The sequence below is a fragment of the Bos grunniens genome, chromosome 23, assembly GCF_055505025.1.
Source record: "Bos grunniens cultivar Pamir isolate PY7600 chromosome 23, Bosgru_T2T1.0, whole genome shotgun sequence".
Taxonomy (NCBI): Eukaryota; Metazoa; Chordata; class Mammalia; order Artiodactyla; family Bovidae; genus Bos; species Bos grunniens.
Genome location: NC_141187.1, coordinates 1278665 through 1297393, shown reverse-complemented (window position 1 = coordinate 1297393; position 18729 = coordinate 1278665). Strand labels below are relative to the sequence as shown.

Below are 18729 nucleotides of genomic sequence, written 5' to 3'. Positions count from 1 at the left end.
AAGTTTGATCCCCAGTTAGGGATCTAAGATATCACATGCCTCTTGGCAAACATTATAGGAAATTCAGTAAAGTCTTCAGAAATGGTCCACATAAAAACTTTTTTTAAAAAGCAGAAATCACCTAGTAATCATGCATTAATGTTTTCAATATTTAACTTTAAAAGTAGAATTCCTTTCAGCTTCACTGGTGGCTCGAGTTGTTCAAGAATCTGCCTGCAATGTGGAAGATACAGGTTTGATCCCTGCTTGGGTAAGAGCCCATGAAAAAGGAAATGGAACCCACTGTAGTAACCTTGCCTGGAGAATTCCACGCACAGAGGATCCTGGTGGGCTATAGTCCATTGGGTCGTAAATGCTTGCTTGGACATGACTGAGTGACTAACAACAAAAGGAAGGAGAGGTCCTTTGCATAAAGAGTCATATTTTCAAATGTGTTTTTACATTTCTTTTCATAATTGAAGCTTTTATCTTTCCTAAAAATCATTATCATTAATTGGTCACTTTCAATTCCTTTAATCATTACAATTCTTTGAAATTATAATCCTTTGTTTTCAGTGTAATTTTTATGTGGTACCTAAAACATCAGTAATTGAAATAGTTATTCACAGTGGAATGAATTTAAGGTGTGGAATAAATAGATCCTTATAGAACCAGTGTCTGTCTATCTGCCACTCTAACCTCAAGGTCATTTTCAACCTAGTCCCTCACCCTGTGTTACATGTTCATTTTATGTACTCCTGCCTACCTCCAGAGGCCCTCACATCAACAAACCATGCTTAATTTTTTGACATCTCTGGATATATTTAGATTACTATATTACAGACAATTATTGAGGGCAAAAATTGGTTCATGGGACATAAAAGTAAATAAGTTATTTTCTATGAAAACAGATAAGCATATAGTATATAAATACTATGTGTATATTTTTATACATATCAGTGGTATCAACTGTTAAAGGAGGCAGTATCAAAAATTTCATTTTGGGGGAGGAGACAATTACTTAAAAAGATTGACAGACACATAATGATTTTGTTATAACTACCTCATTTTAACTCTTGCAGAGAATAAGAGTAAACTTTATGACAAGAATTCTACTTCTTTAAATCATGTAAAAGATCACACTGATAATAAAATAATCATATTACCTATAAAACTGAGACAGTAGGTAAAGAAATTACAAAGTTCACTTCTCAAATTTTGTGCATGATAAAGGAGACCATGAAGGCCATACTCAAAAAATCTACACTTTCCTTCAATAGCACATAACCAGGTATGTCATTGTTATAAGACTCATTAATAGCTACAAGGTTAGGGATGGACATGGGTCACGTGTAATGCACTTTGTAAATGAACCACTCCTACTTTCTTACCCATTTGAACTATTTCATTATCTACTTGAGATATTTGAACTTACTAACCAGGGTGATAAAATGCAAGGCAAGTCATTTAAATCTATGAAACCACAATCGTTTGGTTTTTCTAAATTTCTAAGATTAGAGTTATGTTCATAATAAACAAACATTCTTTGTTTCTGGTTTGTGTCTTTAAGGTTTGTATTTATTCAATCATCGATCAAGATATTTAACATCTCCATTCAACTTTTACTGCATGGAAATGAGGCACTGCAAGCAATGAACATTTAAGATCATTTACCTCAGTAGTTTACAGTCATGATCTTTCTTTTCAAAAACAGAACACAATATCCTACATGACTGGGCAAGAAAAACTCAGAAATGGACAGAAATGGCCTTGGGGACTAATGAGATTTGTGCTCTGACAATCACACATACCTTCAGGCTCTGTCTGTGACGTATGATCTATAGCTTTTTCCAATATGATACCCCTCCATGGTACAGTTATAAATTTTCATATTATGAGAAAAATAGAAGAATTTAAGCCTGCTCAGTTTTTTTTATCTGTATGTTAATGAGGGTTGCAATTTTCACCTAATGAAATCTTGCACTTACCTCTCCATGAGGGAAGTGTTCAAAACAACCAACCTAATACTTACAAATGATTGTTGAATCTGAGTCACTTTAACATTTCTCAAAGTGAATTGTGTCTTATATTTGATGTGTGTGTTTATGATACCCCTTTTAGGAGGAAACCTATCACCTTCACCAGGTGAAAGTTAGTGGCAATTAGAGAGGCAGTATAGAAGAAACTGGGCTTCCCTGTGGTAAAGGGAAAAACTGGGCTTCAGTTGGTAAAGAATCTGCCTGCAATGTAGGAGACACAGGTTGAATCCCTGGATTGAGAAGATCCTCTGGAGGGAATGGCTACCCACTCCAGTATTCTTCCCTGGAGGATCCCATGGACAGAGAAGCCTGGTGAGTTATAGTCCATGGGGTACCAAGTAGTTGTACATGACTGAGTGACTTTCCCATTTTTTCTTCACTTTTATACCAGAAGGGACTCAATAAGCAGTAATTACTTAGGTGATAATCTATATAGCACTACTTCTTCTTTTACCCACATTATAGAGAAAAAGAAGAAAAAAAACTGTTTAAAAAGAAATTTGCCTGACATAAAATAATAATGATTTCCACACAGTGGAAATCTTCAATCATTCTTCATTTTTAGTGAAGAAATTTTCTCCCATTGTATTTATTCTAAATATGTACTGCTCTTTTCAATATAATCCCAGAAAAGTCAATTTTTTTTTGGGCGGGGGAGGCTTCCCTAATAGCTCAGTTGGTAAAGAATCCACCTGCAATGTGGGAGACCACAGTCCGATTTCTGGGTCAGGAATATCTGCTGGAGAAGTGATAGGCTACCCATGCCAGTATTCTTGGGCTTCCCTGGTGAATCAGCTGGTAAAGAATCTGCCTGAAATGCGGGAGGCCTGGGTTTAATCCCTGGGTCAGGAAGATCCCCTGGAGAATGGAATGGCTACCCATTCCAGTATTCTGACCTGGAGAATTCTATGGACTGTATAGTCCATGGGGTCACAAAGAGTTGGACATGACTGAGTGACTTTCACTTCACTTCACTTCTCAGAAATTTTATTAAATTTTTTTTAAAGAATTGTTTAAAAATTGCTAATGGATGAGAATACATTTCAGGCCATAATTTTATTCTAATTGATTAAAATATTTATTTCTAGATTTCACAATATATTTTAACAATACCTAGCCTTACTTATGAAAGAAGTGTGATTTCTCAGTGACAGCATGGGCGTCAAGAACCTGAGGAGTTTATACCAGAATTGCCACGGAGGGACAAAATCTCTAGGGCTGAACTCCTTCTCAGAGGAAATCATTTAGATTATAAACAACCACAAGTGTTTTACTCTTTTAATAATCTTAAACCCACAGAGAACATAACATCTTGTCTCTCCACAATATCATCAGGGAATCAAATCTCCTGGAATGGTGAAGCAAAAGGATTCATTTTTGTTCAAAGCTATGTCTCCATGTCTTGATATTTTGAAACATAACTTGTGGGAAATATTAAACTCTCCTGTTTACAACATACAGGATAGAAGAGTGCGTGATAGAGGGAAACCATTGGATGATCAGACAACATTTGTTGCATTAGAACTACTTATTTCCTGATTCTGAATCTATTCTTTATATTTTAAATACTATAATAATAAATACATAGCACAGGGAACACTGTGGATATATAGATAATATAAATGTGCTGGTAATTCTTCCTTTGTCAGCCTAGCTCATTTAGAGTTTTTATCTTTTTTTTTAACTTTTTTTTTTTTTGTCCATTTGGAGTTTATTCTTTAGATTCTATCAATAGAGCTCCTTTGATGTCTAGTTTCCATCAGAGTTTGGCCAATGGGAGAAACCAGGAGCATAACACAAGTTAGAGGAAGGGAGAAAAAAAAATCAAATTTCCCTTCAATTGTCTCCCAGCTTCACAGGGAAGTGCTAGGGTGGCTGCATCTTTGCAAGGAAAATTTTGGCTGACGCTTGTGTTGAGAAGGTAGCAGGGGACATTCTTCCTGGATCTAGGTTCACTGGATTCCTGACTGTAGCCCTTGTGTTTGCTGCTTCAGGACGGGGATGAAACTGCTTTCTGAACTTACTCTCCAGGCACTTCAACTTCTTGGATTGACTTCAACACTGCCTGTGTTCTCTTTATTAAATTCTTTCCATCGAATCCTCTTCAGTTAAACAATCTGAGTAGAATTCTGTTTTGTGTCATGTCCCTGACTTAGAACAGAGTTCACAAGATAGTTAATAAATGTTTTAGTGGAAGACACATTTCTGGCTTTATCATTGCTGGATACTACAAAGGCCACTGGATCACCATAATGGATCACTGGCAGACTCACACAGGAGGCAGAGATTAGCGTTACTAGCATTATTGTGATTAAATTGGATTCCGAATGTGGCTTAGCCATGCTTTTCTGCCACTTTCTTGAGAACTGGAATCACCCAGACATAGCAGAGCAGTGAGATAACTCTTGTTCCTTCCTCCCCTTTCCAGAGCCATGACCAATCACCATGTCTGATTGAGGAGACACAAGGATACACATTTTGTATTGATGGTGAGGTACCTGTGATGATATTTTTCACAATGTTATCAATCTCCATTTACCTTTCCAGGATAAGTTCATGGGAGTCTATGGAGAAGATCTGAAGTGTCCTCCAAATAACCACCTCTTTTACACTTGCTTCCATTCATCTTTGACTCCAAATAAAGATACTGTACCACCATTCTCTATACAGTACAGTATAGCAGTAGGGCATTATGCTACCAAAATAAAACAGATAGAGGAAAAAACACAACAAATATTGTATGATATCACGTATATGTGGATTGTAAAAAAATACAACAGACTTGTGAATTAAACAAAAAAGAAGCAACTCACAGATACAGAGGCAAAACTAGAGGTTACCAATGGGGAGAGGGAATTAAGGGAATGCAATATTGTGTTGTGGGGGAGGGAGAGGTTATTATGGGAATATAAGAAGTCATGTGTATGAAACTTGAAAATTTTAAAGTACTACAGAATTTAAAGAATCTTTCACTCAATAAAAAATATAATAGAATTAATATAATATCCATGGAATTCTCCAGGCAAAAATACTGTAGTAGGTTGCCATTTCCTTCTCCTTTTACATATGCATGTGTGTGTGTGTGTGTGTGTGTGTGTGTAAAAATGCTATATGTGATCATCCTTTGGAGCTTGTAGGTATGTGTGTATGCACACATTTCATGCAAAGCATTGCAAAAAATCAAAAATGAGATGCTCTCAAACACAAATGTATCACTTCATTGAGAGTGTGAAACATCTCTACCTATGAGTTTCCTACCAAGATATCACAATCTTCACTGGAGAACAGGAGTTGGCACTGTTACAGGTGCTATGTATTTTCAAGATCTTTAACACACAAGAAACCCAAAAGAAAGAATAAGTGATGATTACCAGAACAGAGAAAAATGGAAAGATAAAGATCAAGACATGGAAATATCAAATGCATAAAGATGTGGCAGGAAACTGAAATTGAGAAGTTCATTTGCAGAATTCATTTATTACATGTCACTTGATGATTGCTTGTGGGAGTAAAAATGGCCTTGACTCACAAGCTCAGTTACTTGTGTGAGATCCAGACGTATCCCAACTGAAGCAGAGTAGAAGTATTGATAAGTGGAGAGACAAAAAAAAATGTCTAGTAAGAGAATATGTTTACAGAGAAAGAAAAGTCACAGTTGATTTGGCTGCCTGTTTGGACTAGAGTGAAGATGAGTATCTTCTGAACAAAGTACTTATGCATTTACTAGTGCACAGCCAAGAAGAGCCTCTTCTGATGCTGGAGTAGCTCAAGGACTGTAGAAGGCTACAAACTGTTAAACCTGGAACTAAGACATTATATGGTCTTCTCTGGTGGTTCAGACGATAAAGAATCTGCTTGCAATGCAGGAGACCCATGTTCAATTCCTGAGTTGGAAAGATCCCTGGGAGAAGGGAATGGCAACCCTCTCCATTGTTCTTGCCTGGAGAACCCCCATGGACAGAGTAGCCTGGTGGGCTACACTATAGACAGAATCCAGTACAAAAGAAAATGTACTCATTGTTCAAAAACTATCAAGCATATCAAGACAATGAGAGCAGAGCATAATAACTAATCTAAGGAGCTTCTGAGAACAGAAACCTGTTAACTGCACAAGTTGTATGTGCCTGAATCCTGCCATTCTTGCAAAACAGAGGTCAGGAGAGCTGCCAATGTAGGGTATGGAAGGAAAATGAGCGCTTCCTAAACCCCACAAAAAATGGAAAGGATTAAGGAGAGATGAGCCCCAAAGCAAGGGTCAGTGCTTGAGTGGTGTGTGTGCTCAGTTGTTCAGTTGGGTCCTTGTGGCCCCATGGAATAGCCAATCAGACTCCTCTGTCCATGGGAATTTTAGTTGTAAGAATACTGGGGTGCATTGCCATTTCCTCCTCCAGGTGAGTGCTTGTGAGATTGTCTTAAAGGGGAATCTACCTGTCTAGATGAACTTTGTAGGGCATTCACTTACAAATGAATGAGAAAACAAATTTGTCCAAGAAAAGAGCAGTAAATACAAACTTTTAGCAAAAAATCACTGTTAGAGTGGTTCTCAAGCTTACTGTTTTTTGTTTTTTGTTTTTTGTTTTTTTTTGCTTCATTTTGTTTTATATCTCATGAAAGACTAAGAAAGGATATTAAAACAATGGATCCTCATTAAAATAAAGTATCTGCACCCAATCTTAGTAAGAAATCAAAATCAATATGAAAATGGCTCTGAGATTGTCTGCCTCTAATGAGAAGATCTCTTGTGCTAGGGTCAAGTCCATCCTACACCTGAGAACATGTCCTTACATTTGTGTGGGCAGAGAAGAATGTTTGCCTTCCTTGGTTCTTGTGCAGTAGTGACAGCTCTGTCATATAGTGTTCAGAGAGATCAATAGAAATGTCACTAACTATGTTGTCCAGGAACTTAGTTGAATTTGACACTGATACTGAAAACAGAAAGGATTACATGTACTTATTTTGAGCAAACAAAGTGCAAATTTTGGGCATCAAATTGAGACTCCAATAAAATTTCCTTTCAACTGAAAATAGAAATTAGAAGCACAGAGTTTTACTTCTGGCTTGCATGTACACTTGCTTTCTTTATTCCTGATTAGGATAGTTAATTAACCCTCTCTAAGCTGAGAAACATAACCACAATTCTAGCAGGATATGGGAGTTGGGGACCCATTCTTAAAGCAAATCTCAGAAGGAAGTAGGAGCAGTAGCAATGATTGTGACATTGGGAATCAACCCTCATGAGATTTACTGGAACACCTGGGTCACAGAGCACATCATACTCCTCAGGCTTATTCTCCATAATTTCAAATCACTATGTGACCTAGGAGATGTATTCAGTCACTCAAAAAATATCAACTTGAAATTTTGATTAGTGTTTGATTTGATATATTTTCCTTTTCTTTTAAACTGAAACTGCTTCCTCTCCAATATTAACAGCTCATATCTTATCCTTCCTGATATACATGGATGTCTTGAGCAGGTCAGGCATGAATAGGACTTTGAAACAGGCTAGTGGATTGACAAACACCTTTTCTATAGGTAATTTCACTGATGCCTCAAAACAACCCAAAGAGGAAATGACTTACTCTTGAAGTTTCAGCTAAACAGATAGAGGTTACTCTAAAGGAATGGTCAATCTCTAACTCACCTGTGCCACATGGCTAGTATGTGTCAGGGTAGGATTTGAATTCCTGACTTCACAAACCCAGTTGACTGCTTTTTCAGCCATAGGTCATTCCATACCTTAACCTGAAGACATAGTTTGTCCTTTCTTCCCTCATTATTTTTTTATATGTTCCCTTAGCTATCCCTGTGTCAGTGCTTTCTTGGTTCTTATTGGATTTATGTTGGTCATGGCACTAAAGGTGCCACAAAAGGCACCTTTAGGTGCCATGAAAGCGCAAACTGAAAATTTTCAGAACACGCTTTCTGTGCCTCCACAGAGATTGACCTCCATCCTCCACGTGGTCTTAACTCTCTGCCCCATCCTTGGCTGAAACATTGTTTTCATTACTTACTAATATTGCTATCAGCAGTGGCCACAGCATTGAAACATGTCAGTTTTCATTCTAATCCCAAAGAAAGGCAATGCCAAAGAATGCTCAAACTACCGCACAATTGCACTCATCTCACATGCTAGTAAAGTAATGCATAAAATTCTGCAAGCCAGGCTTCAGCTATATGTGAAGCATGAACTTCCAGATGTTCAAGCTGGTTTTAGAAAAGGCAGAGGAACAAGAGATCAAATTGCCAACATCCACTGGATCATCAAAAAAGCAAGAGAGTTCCAGAAAAACATCTATTTCTGCTTTATTGACTATGCCAAAGCCTTTGACTGTGTGGATCACAATAAACTTTGGAAAATTCTCAAAGAGATGGGAATATCAGACCACCTGACCTGCCTCTTGAGAAATCTGTATGCAGGTCAGGAAGCAACAGTTAGAACTGGACATGGAACAACAGACTGGTTCCAAATAGGAAAAGGAGTACATCAAGGCTGTATATTGTCACCCTGCTTATTTAACTTATATGCAGAGTACATCATGAGAAATGCTGGGCTGGAAGAAGCACAAGCTGGAATCAAAATTGCCGGGAGAAATATCAACAACCTGAGATATGCAGATGACAACCCCCTTATGGCAGAAAGTGAAGAGGAACTAAAAAGCCTCTTGATGAAAGTTAAAGAGGAGAGTGCAAAAGCTGGCTTAAAGCTCAACATTCAGAAAACGAAGACCATGGCTCTGGTCCCATTGCTTCATGGGAAATAGATGGGGAAACAGTTTTGGGGGGCTCTGAAATCACTGCAGATGGTGACTGCAGCCATGAAATTAAAAGACGCTTACTCCTTGGAAGGAAAGTTATGACCAACCTATATAGCATATTGAAAAGCAGAGACATTACTCTGCCCACAAAGGTCTGTCTAGTCAAGGCTATGGTTTTCCCAGTGGTCATGTAAGGATGTGAGAGTTAGACTGTGAAGAAAGCTGAGCACGGAAGAATTGATGCTTTTGAACTGTGGTGCTGGAGAAGATTCTTGAGAGTCCCTTGGACTGCAAGGAGATCCAACCAGTCCATTCTAAAGGAGTTCAACCCTGGGTGTTCTTTGGAAGGAATGATGCTAAAGCTGAAACTCCAGTACTTTGGCCACCTCATGCGAAGAGTTGACTCATTGAAAAAGATTCTGATGCTGGGAGGCATTGGGGGCAGGAGGAAAAGCAGACGACAGAGGATGAGATGGCTGAATGGCATTACCGACTCGATGAACGTGAGTTTGAGTGAACTCCGGGAAATGGTGATGGACAGGGAGCCTGGCGTGCTGTGATTCATGGGGTCGCAAAGAGTCGGACATGCCTCAGCGACTGAACTGAATTGAACTGAACTGAATAATGCTATTGTCACAACCAGATTTCAAACACTTTTGAGCACAGATGTGGTTTCTACAGCTATCCTTGGCGATAACAGTTGAGAACAAATATCTGCTAAATAATTCAAGAGTAGGCAATCTGTATTTAATTCAATGACTGTACAATAATTCTTATTTTCCCCCTCAGGTCAATCTATATTTTATTGAACACATAATCTCACCTTTCAAAATTGCAAGTCTACAGGGAGAGGATGTAGAATGAATAACAAACTCATTTAAAAACCGTAGGAAGAAAACAGAATGGGAGTCATTATTTATAGGTAGCATTACTATTATTTATATGTAACTTTGAGTACATCCTATGTGCCAGCATTAGACTTAGTATTATACAACCATTAGCTCAGTTAATCCTCACAAACACTGTGGGTGCTTAGTATTAGTACCTTCATCTTACAGATGGGAAACTGAAGCAAGTAGAGTTTAATAAACTTTGCCTGGAACCAACAATTTATAAATTGTGAGGCTGGGATCTAAACAGAGTATTAGACAGTATTTGATAACATATTGCTTAGGAAAGAAAAGTGACAAATTCGCCTAATGCTACACATTCTCTGGGTAAAATGGCATTCACTTATCCATTAAACCATTAATTCATCCATATATACAGTTAACAAAGATTCAGAGAAAAGTATCTGTTTGCCACTGTATCATCGATGAAGAAAGTGTTAGAAAAAGACAAAAGATGACATTTGTCCTTCAAATGCTTCTGTTTCATGGTGGGAGTGAAGAGGCATTGAAGTTGCACAATCAGATTTATATATTTAAGAATGACTGAAAATCATGTGGGAAACTGGAAGGGAGTAGATCTTGCACTGCTCAAAGAACTGTAATGCATAGGGCATAGTGATATTTTATTAACTCAAATGGCATATATTCAGAACATGTACATTCTAGGTTTGGGGATAAAGTCTGACTTTAAATATGTGAGCAAAGTTAGACATGGTTTATTGACCTGGTCCTCACGAAGTTGAGAATATTGATGATAATATATGAGTCAATCACACTGATAATATTAAAACGGCAGTTGCAAAATTTATCTGAATTAAAGTTATATGATATTGTGAGAATATATCCTAAGAGAATATGACTTTAAGAAATCAGCCACGGAGGCACTGAAAATACTAAAGGATAAATATGACTAAATCCCAAATGACACTGAAACTGATAATTGATAATTAAAAAGTATAATACATTACCCATAGAAAAATACCAAACAATCAGGTAGAACATCAGTCTGTATAACCAAGATAAAAGAAACAGAAAATAAAATATTTTCATACTGAAAGCAAGTAACTGTTTTTGTACATGCATACCCAAATGAATTCTTCTTTGAGAATGGACAAGTGATGTTCTCAGATAAGTGGAAAGAGAGACACTCTCACTGAAAGAGGGGATTAAGGGTTTACATCACACAAAAGAAAACTAAACCATAAACTAAGAGTGATAGCAAGAAAACTGTGAGAGAAACATTGATAAATGTCACTAAAATTAAAAGAACATGGACATGGAGTCAAAATTTCATATAATTATAATTTTAGTCATAAAATATAGATAATATTTAAACTTCATTATTTAAAATTTGTTATTAAAGATATAGTCTGAACCTTCAAATGAAAGTTTATATGTAAGAAGCAGGATGTATTCATAATTAAAATAGTCTGAGTTCCTTTTATTATTTAAAATCAAAGTAGATGCATTGAATAATGAAGACTAAGTTAAGACAAGTATGCATATACAATTTAAGGGAATTTATTGAAAGTGGTAATAGAATGTGTCATATTCAAACATAGAGTAAAAAGAAAACAAACTTAAAATATGATTTAATTCACAGTAAAAAAGGGAAAAAACACTTAAAGAAGTTTGTGAACAGCATAAGCTAATTATTAGAAAATATTCAAAAGTGCCAATATTCACAATAAAATAGAGAACACAGTGATTAAAAGGACTCAGGGCCTGAAAATAAAAGAGTCAAAATATACATAATAGCCATAACCAAAAAAATTAAAAAAAAAAATACTGCCTAATATATGTGAATATCAGACAAATTTGACTTCTAGACTTTATACATCATAGAAGGGATAGAAATGATAAATGTTAAAAGGAATTATACTAGCTCAATGCTTGACATGTCATAATAATATAGCCTAAATGTTTTTTTTAGAAATACAAAGAAAAAAAAAAAATAGGCACATCCACATCATGTTTCTCCATTTTTATATGTGTAAAGTCAAACATCTGTAAGGACACTGAAGATCTGAAAAAGAGAAAATTCACTAGATGGACTTAATAGGACCCTTCTCTGCTCAGTTCCCGTCTCTTCTAAGCGCTTTTCAGCATCATAGTCTTTCCCGGGATATGCCTCAGGAGGAGATGCCAAAGATGAGCAGTAGTGTCCATGACATGGAGAGATGAGGGATCTGAGTTTCTAAAATATATGAAACGTAAGGACCTGCTGTCATAGCAGGGGGAACACTGTTCAATACTCTAGTAACAGAAATGGGAAAACAATTAAAAAATAGATATATGGATAGATATAACTGAGTCACTTTGCTGTATATCTGAAACTAACACAATATTGAAAACCAACTCTGCTCCAAAATCAACTAAAATTTTTAAAAATAAAAATTGTGGCTATGCTTTAAAATATTAATTTGTAGTTATACTGACCCTGGTGTTCTTTATATTAGTTTACAATTTGGCTGTGTGTTGGAAATCATTCATAACAACAAAAAGTGAAACTCCAAAACTAGTTTTATGATAGGGATGTAAATTAGTTTAAAACAGGTAAAATAAATAATAAAAAATTTTCTAAACAAGTGCAGGCGGCTGTGAAGGGTGTGCTAAGTGGGGCCGAGAGGAGCTACCCCATGTCCGAGGTCAGGGGCAGAAGCCAGGAGGACCCCATGCCCAAAGGGCGGCAGCCAAGAGGAGTTACCCCACATCCGAGGTCAGGGGCAGCGGCCGAGAGTGCCAGACTGCAACGGCACAGAAATGGCCAAGAGGAGCTACCCCACGTCAGAGGGGGCAGCGGAGAGGAGATACCCAGCGTCCGAGGTCAGGGGCGGCGATGAGAGGAGTTACCCCACGTCCGAGGTCAGGGGCGGCGGCCGGGAGGAGATACCCCAGTCCTTAAGCCCGAGGCCAGGGGTGGCAGCCGGGAGGAGCAACCCCACGCCCGAGGCCAGGGGTGGTGGCCGGGAGGACCAACCCCACACCATGGCTGCACGGGCACAGGAGGGCCTAGAGGAGCTATCCCACACTGAAGGTCAGGAAGGGTGGCAGTGAGGAGATACCCCTCATCCAAGGTAAGGAGCATTGGCTGTGCTTTGCTGGAGCAGCCATGAAGAGATACCCCACGTCCAAGGTAAGAGAAACCCAAGTAAGACGGTATGTGTTACAAGAGCGCATCAGAGGGCAGACACACTGAAACCATAAACACAGAAATCTAGTCAATCTAATCACACTAGGACCACAGCCTTGTCTAATGAAACTAAGTCATGCCTGTGGGGCAACCCAAGTTGGGCGGGTCATGGTGGAGAGATCTGACAGAATGTAGTCCACTGGAGAATGGAATGGCAAACCACTTCAGTATTCTTGCCTTGAGAACCCCATAAACAGTATGAAAAGGCAAAATGATAGGATATTGAAAGAGAAACTCCCCAGGTCAGTAGGTGCCCAATATGCTACTGGAGATCAGTGGAGAAATAACTCCAGAAAGAATGAGGGGATGGAACCAAAGTAAAAACAATACCCAGCTGTGGATGTGACTGGTGATAGAAGCAAGATCCGATGCTGTAAAGAGCAATATGGCATAGGAACCTGGAATGTCAGGTCCATGAATCAAGGCAAATTGGAAGTGGTCAAACAAGAGATGACAAGAGTGAATGTCGACATTCTGGGAATCAGCGAACTGAAATGGACTGGAATGGGTGAATTTAACTCAGATGACCGTTATATCTACTACTGCAGTCAGGAATCCCTTAGAAGAAATGGAGTAGCCATCATGGTCAAAAAAGAGTCTGAAATTCAGTACTTGGATGCAATCTCAAAAACGACAGAATGATCTCTGTTCATTTCCAAGGCAAACCATTCAATATCACAGTAATCCAAGTCTATACCCCAACCAGTAACGCTGAAGAAGCTGAAGATGAATGGTTCTATGAAGACCTACAAGACCTTTTAGAACTAATACCCAAAGAAGATGTCCTTTTCATTATAGGGGACTGGAATGCAAAAGTAGGAAGTCAAGAAACACCTGAAGTGACAGGCAAATTTGTCCTTGGAGTATGGAATGAAGCAGGGCAAAGACTAACAGAGTTTTGCCAAGAAAATGCACTGGTCATAGCAAACACCCTCTTCCAACAACGCAAGAGAAGACTCTACACATGGACATCAACAGATGGTCAACATCGAAATCAGAATGATTATATTCTTTGCAGCCAAAGATAGAGAAGCTCTATACAGTCAGCAAAAACAAGACCAGGAGCTGACTGTGGATCAGATCATGAACTCCTTATTGCCAAATTTGGACTTAAATTGAAGAAAGTAGGGAAAACCACTAGACCATTCAGGTATGACCTAAATCAAATCCCTTATGATTATACAGTGGAAGTGAGAAATAGATTTACGGGCCTAGATCTGATAGATAGAGTGCCTGATGAACTATGGAATGAGGTTCGTGACATTGTACAGGAGACAGGGATCAAGAAAATCCCCATGGAAAAGAAAAGCAAAAAAGCAAAATGGCTGTCTGGGGAGGCCTTAAAATAGCTGTGAAAAGAAGAGAAGTGAAAAGCAAATGAGAAAAGGAAAGATATAAGCATTTGAATGCAGAGTTCCAAAGAATAGCAAAGGGATAAGAAAGCCTTCTTCAGCGATCAATGCAAAGAAATAGAGGAAAGCAACAGAATGGGAAAGACTAGAGATCTCTTCAAGAAAATCAGAGATACCAAAGGAAAATTTCATGCAAAGATGGACTCGATGAAGGACAGAAATTGTATGGACCTAAGAGAAGCATAAGATATTAAGAAGAGGTGGCAAGAATACACAGAAGAATTGTACAAAAAAGATCTTCACGACCCACATAATCACGATGGTGTGATCACTGACCTAGAGCCAGACATCCTGGAATGTGAAGTCAAGTGGGCCTTAGAAAGCATCATTACGAACAAAGCTAGTGGAGGTGATAGAATTCCAGTTGAGCTATTGCAAATCCTAAAAGATGATGCTGTGAAAGTGCTGCACTCAATATGCCAGCAAATTTGGAAAACTCAGCAGTGGCCACAGGACTGGAAAAGGTTAGTTTTCATTCCAATCCCAAAGAAAGGCAATGCCAAAGAATGCTCAAACTACCGCACAATTGCATTCATCTCACATGCTAGTAAAGTAATGCATAAAATTCTCCAAGCCAGGCTTCAGCAATATGTGAACCGTGAACTTCCTGACATTCAAGCTGGTTTTAAAAAAGGCAGAGGAACCAGAGATCAAATTGCCAACATCCGCTGGATCATGGAAAAAGCAAGAGAGTTCCAGAAAAATATCTATTTCTGCTTTATTAACTATGCCAATACCTTTGACTGTGTGAATCACAATGAACTGTGGAAAATTCTGAAAGAGATGGGAATACCAGACCACCTGATCTGCCTCTTGAGAAATTTGTATTCACGTCAGGAAGCAACAGTTAGAACTGGACATGGAACAACAGACTGGTTCCAAATAGGAAAAGGAGTTCGTCAAGGCTGTATATTGTCACCCTGTTTATTTAACTTATATGCAGAGTACATCATGAGAAATGCTGGACTGGAAGAAACACAAGCTGGAATCAAGATTGCTGGGAGAAATATCAATAACCTCAGATATGTAGATGACACCACCCGTATGGCAGAAAGTGAAGAGGAACTAAAAAGCCTCTTGATGAAAGTGAAAGTGGAGAGTGAAAAAGTTGGCTTAAAGTTCAACATTCAGAAAACGAAGATCATGGCATCCGGTCCCATCACTTCATGGGAAATAGATGGAGAAACAGAGGAAACAGTGTCAGACTTTATTTTTTTGGGCTCCAAAATCACTGCAGATGGTGACTGCAGCCATGAAATTAAGACGCTTACTCCTTGGAAGGAAAGTTATGACCAACCTAGATAGCATATTGAAAAGCAGAGACATTACTTTGTCAACTAGGTTCGTCTAGTCAAGGCTATGGTTTTTCCTGTGGTCATGCATGGATGTGAGATTTGGACTGTGAAGAAGGCTGAGCGCCGAAGAATTGATGCTTTTGAACTGTGGTGTTGGAGAAGAGTCTTGAGAGTCCCTTGGACTTCAAGGAGATCCAACCAGTGCATTCTGAAGGAGATCAGCCCTGGGATTTCTTTGGATGGAATGATGCTAAAGCTGGAACTCCAGTACTTTGGCCACCTCATGCGAAGAGTTGACTCACTGAAAAAGATTCTGATGCTTGGAGGGATTGGGGGCAAGAAGAGAAGGGGACGACAGAGGATGAGATGGCTGGATGGCATCACTGACTCGATGGACGTGAGTCTCAGTGAACTCCAGGAGTTGGTGATGGACAGGGAGGCCTGGCGTGCTGGAATTCACGGAGTCGCAAAGAGTCGGACACGACTGAGCAACTGATCTGATCTTATCTGAAACATATTTGGCATTTACATAAAAAATCTTATGAATGAGAATACTATTCGATCAGTATTATCATCTAAAAAATGTCCTGGAATAATAACCTGAGATTCCCCAAAATCTTCATTCCTATATTATTTGAATAATAGAAAACAAAAGAGACAAACCAACAGACAAATACACAAGCAAAGTTGACAAGTTACTAGAAAATAAATTAAAAACCCATTAAGCCCTGGAAATCTAAAACATTGTCATTCCTTTAGCATCATTTTTAAATTCTGTTAAAAGTCTATACCTTTTTGAGTAACATAGATAGACTAATCTTTCCTTTATTAATTTTATATATCAATAACAATGTTATTTGGTCTTGTGTTTTAACTTATATGTGGTATTATTTTAACACACTGAGTCACAGCTAACAGTTTAAAAACATTCTTCCAAGTCTTATTGGTGAATTACAGAAGAAAAGAATGGTCAATAGACAAAATGATTTGTTAAAGTACTCACTAATTGATCAGAGACTATGTACACGTTACATACCTGTGACCAAAATGTCTACTCTGTTTGACAAAAAATTTCTTTTGAATCATTCTCCTTATTGCTTTTTTAATATCTTTGTTCCAAAGTCTGTAGATCAAAGGGTTTAGCATAGGACTCATGAAAATATAAAAAACAGCTACATTTTTGCCCAGTTCTACAGAGGTCTCGGAAGGGGGCCTCAGATACATGCAGAACAGTGTCCCATAAAATACAGTGACAGGTGTCAGGTGAGACCCACATGTGGAGAAGGCCTTGTGCCTCCCTTCTGCAGAGCAGATATGCAGAATGGCTCTAAAGATGAAAATGTAGAATATGAGGATAATGGTGAGAGAACACGTGAGGTTGGAACCAGCCCCCAAAAACATGGCAGTCTCTGTGACATAAGTATCTGAGCAGGCCAGGACTAGGAGAGGTGGGTCCACACAGTAAAAGTGGTTGATTTCATTGGGTCCACAGAAGGAGAGACAAAGCATCAGGATGGTCTGGGCAAGACCATTTGCAAAGCCGTAAGAATAAGGAGCAGCAACAAGAGAAAGGCAGACACCTTGGGATATCTTGCCGCCGTATAACAATGCTTTGCAGATGGCCACGTTACGATCATAAGCCATCACTGTGCGCATATAATAATTGCAATCACCAAGGCAATGAAAAATTAGAACTGTATAAAGCAGCCAAGGAATGAAATGATTTTTCTCTTGGATAAGAAATGAACCAGCATCTGAAGAGTGACATTGGTGGCATAACAGAGATCTACAAAGGTGAGGTGGCTGAGGAAGAAGTACACTGGAGTCTGAAGCTTTGAGTCAGTTCTGATTAACAAAATCATGCTGACATTACCGACAATTGTGATCAGGTAGATGACTAGGAAGACCACAAAAAGGACAGGATGCAAGTCAGCTCGATCTGTCAGTCCCAGGAGGATAAACTCAGTCACCTCTGTGTAGTTTTTTTTTTTTTTTTTTTTTTTAACATTGAGTTTGCTTAGCTTCCAACATGTTCTAAAGTAAAATGAAATGAAATAAAACTCGTTTGTCATTTTTCCATTACTCACATCGTATCATCTGATGCCCACTCCTCTCAAAATGTGAAATAAATGGCATAGAAAGCATGAAATTAATACTTTGAATATCTAAATTAATACAGAGCTTCTTTACATAAAGACAGACATACATGCAAATGCTTTTCTCCAAGTCTTTTCGTAGTTGAAAAATCTTTACATTTTCTGAAAATTGTTTTCATGAATTACTTCAGTTCAGTTCAGTTGCTCAGTCGTGTCCAACTCCTTGCAACCTCATGAATTGCAGCACGCCAGGCCTCCCTGTCCATGACCAACTCCCGGAGTTCACTCAAACTCATGTCCATCAAGTTGGTGATGCCATCCAGCCATCTCATCCTTGGTCGTCTCCTTCTCCTCCTGCCCTCATTCCCTCCCAGCATCAGAGTCTTTTCCAATGAGTCAACCCTTCACATGAGGTGGCCAAAGTACTGGAGTTTCAGCTTTAGCATCAGTCCTTCCAAAGAACACCCAGGACTAATCTCCTTGAGAATGGACTGGTTGGATCTCCTTGCAGTCCAAGGGACTCTCAAGACTGTTCTCCAATACCACAGTTCAAAAGCATCAATTCTTTGGCACTCAGCCTTCTTCACAGTCCAACTCTCCCATCCATACATGACCACTGGAAAAACCATAGCCTTGACTAGACGGACCTTTGTCGACAAAGTAATGTCTCTGCTTTTGAATATGCTATCTAGGTTGGTCATACTTTCCTTCCAAGGAGTAAGCGTCTTTTAATTTCATGGCTGCAATCACCATCTGCAATGATTTTGGAGCCCCAAAATAAAGTCTGACACTGTTCCCACTGTTTCCCCATGTATTTCCCATGAATTGATGGGCCAGGTGCCATGATCTTAGTTTTATGAATGTTGAAAACTAAGCAACCCCATGTCCAAGGAGCAGTGGCTGCACAGTGCAGGAGGGCTGACAGGAGCTACTCCACGTTCAAGGTCAGGAAGGGTGGCAGTGAAGGGTGAACTCCAAGGTAAGGAGCAGAGGCTGTGCTTTCGCAAACCACTTCAGTATTCTTGTCTTGAGAACCCCATGAACAGTATGAAAAGGCAAAATGATAG

General features: G+C 38.8%; 1 protein-coding gene across 1 annotated transcript; it reads right to left on the bottom strand.

The window, feature by feature from the left end:
* Positions 1-16583: 16583 nt before the first annotated feature.
* Positions 16584-17638, bottom strand: LOC147346492 (olfactory receptor 5M10-like). The gene is given in 2 exon segments (XM_086369143.1): positions 16584-17236; positions 17239-17638. Coding segments are annotated over 2 exon segments (1053 nt in total).
* Between the last annotated feature and the right edge of the window lie 1091 nt (positions 17639-18729).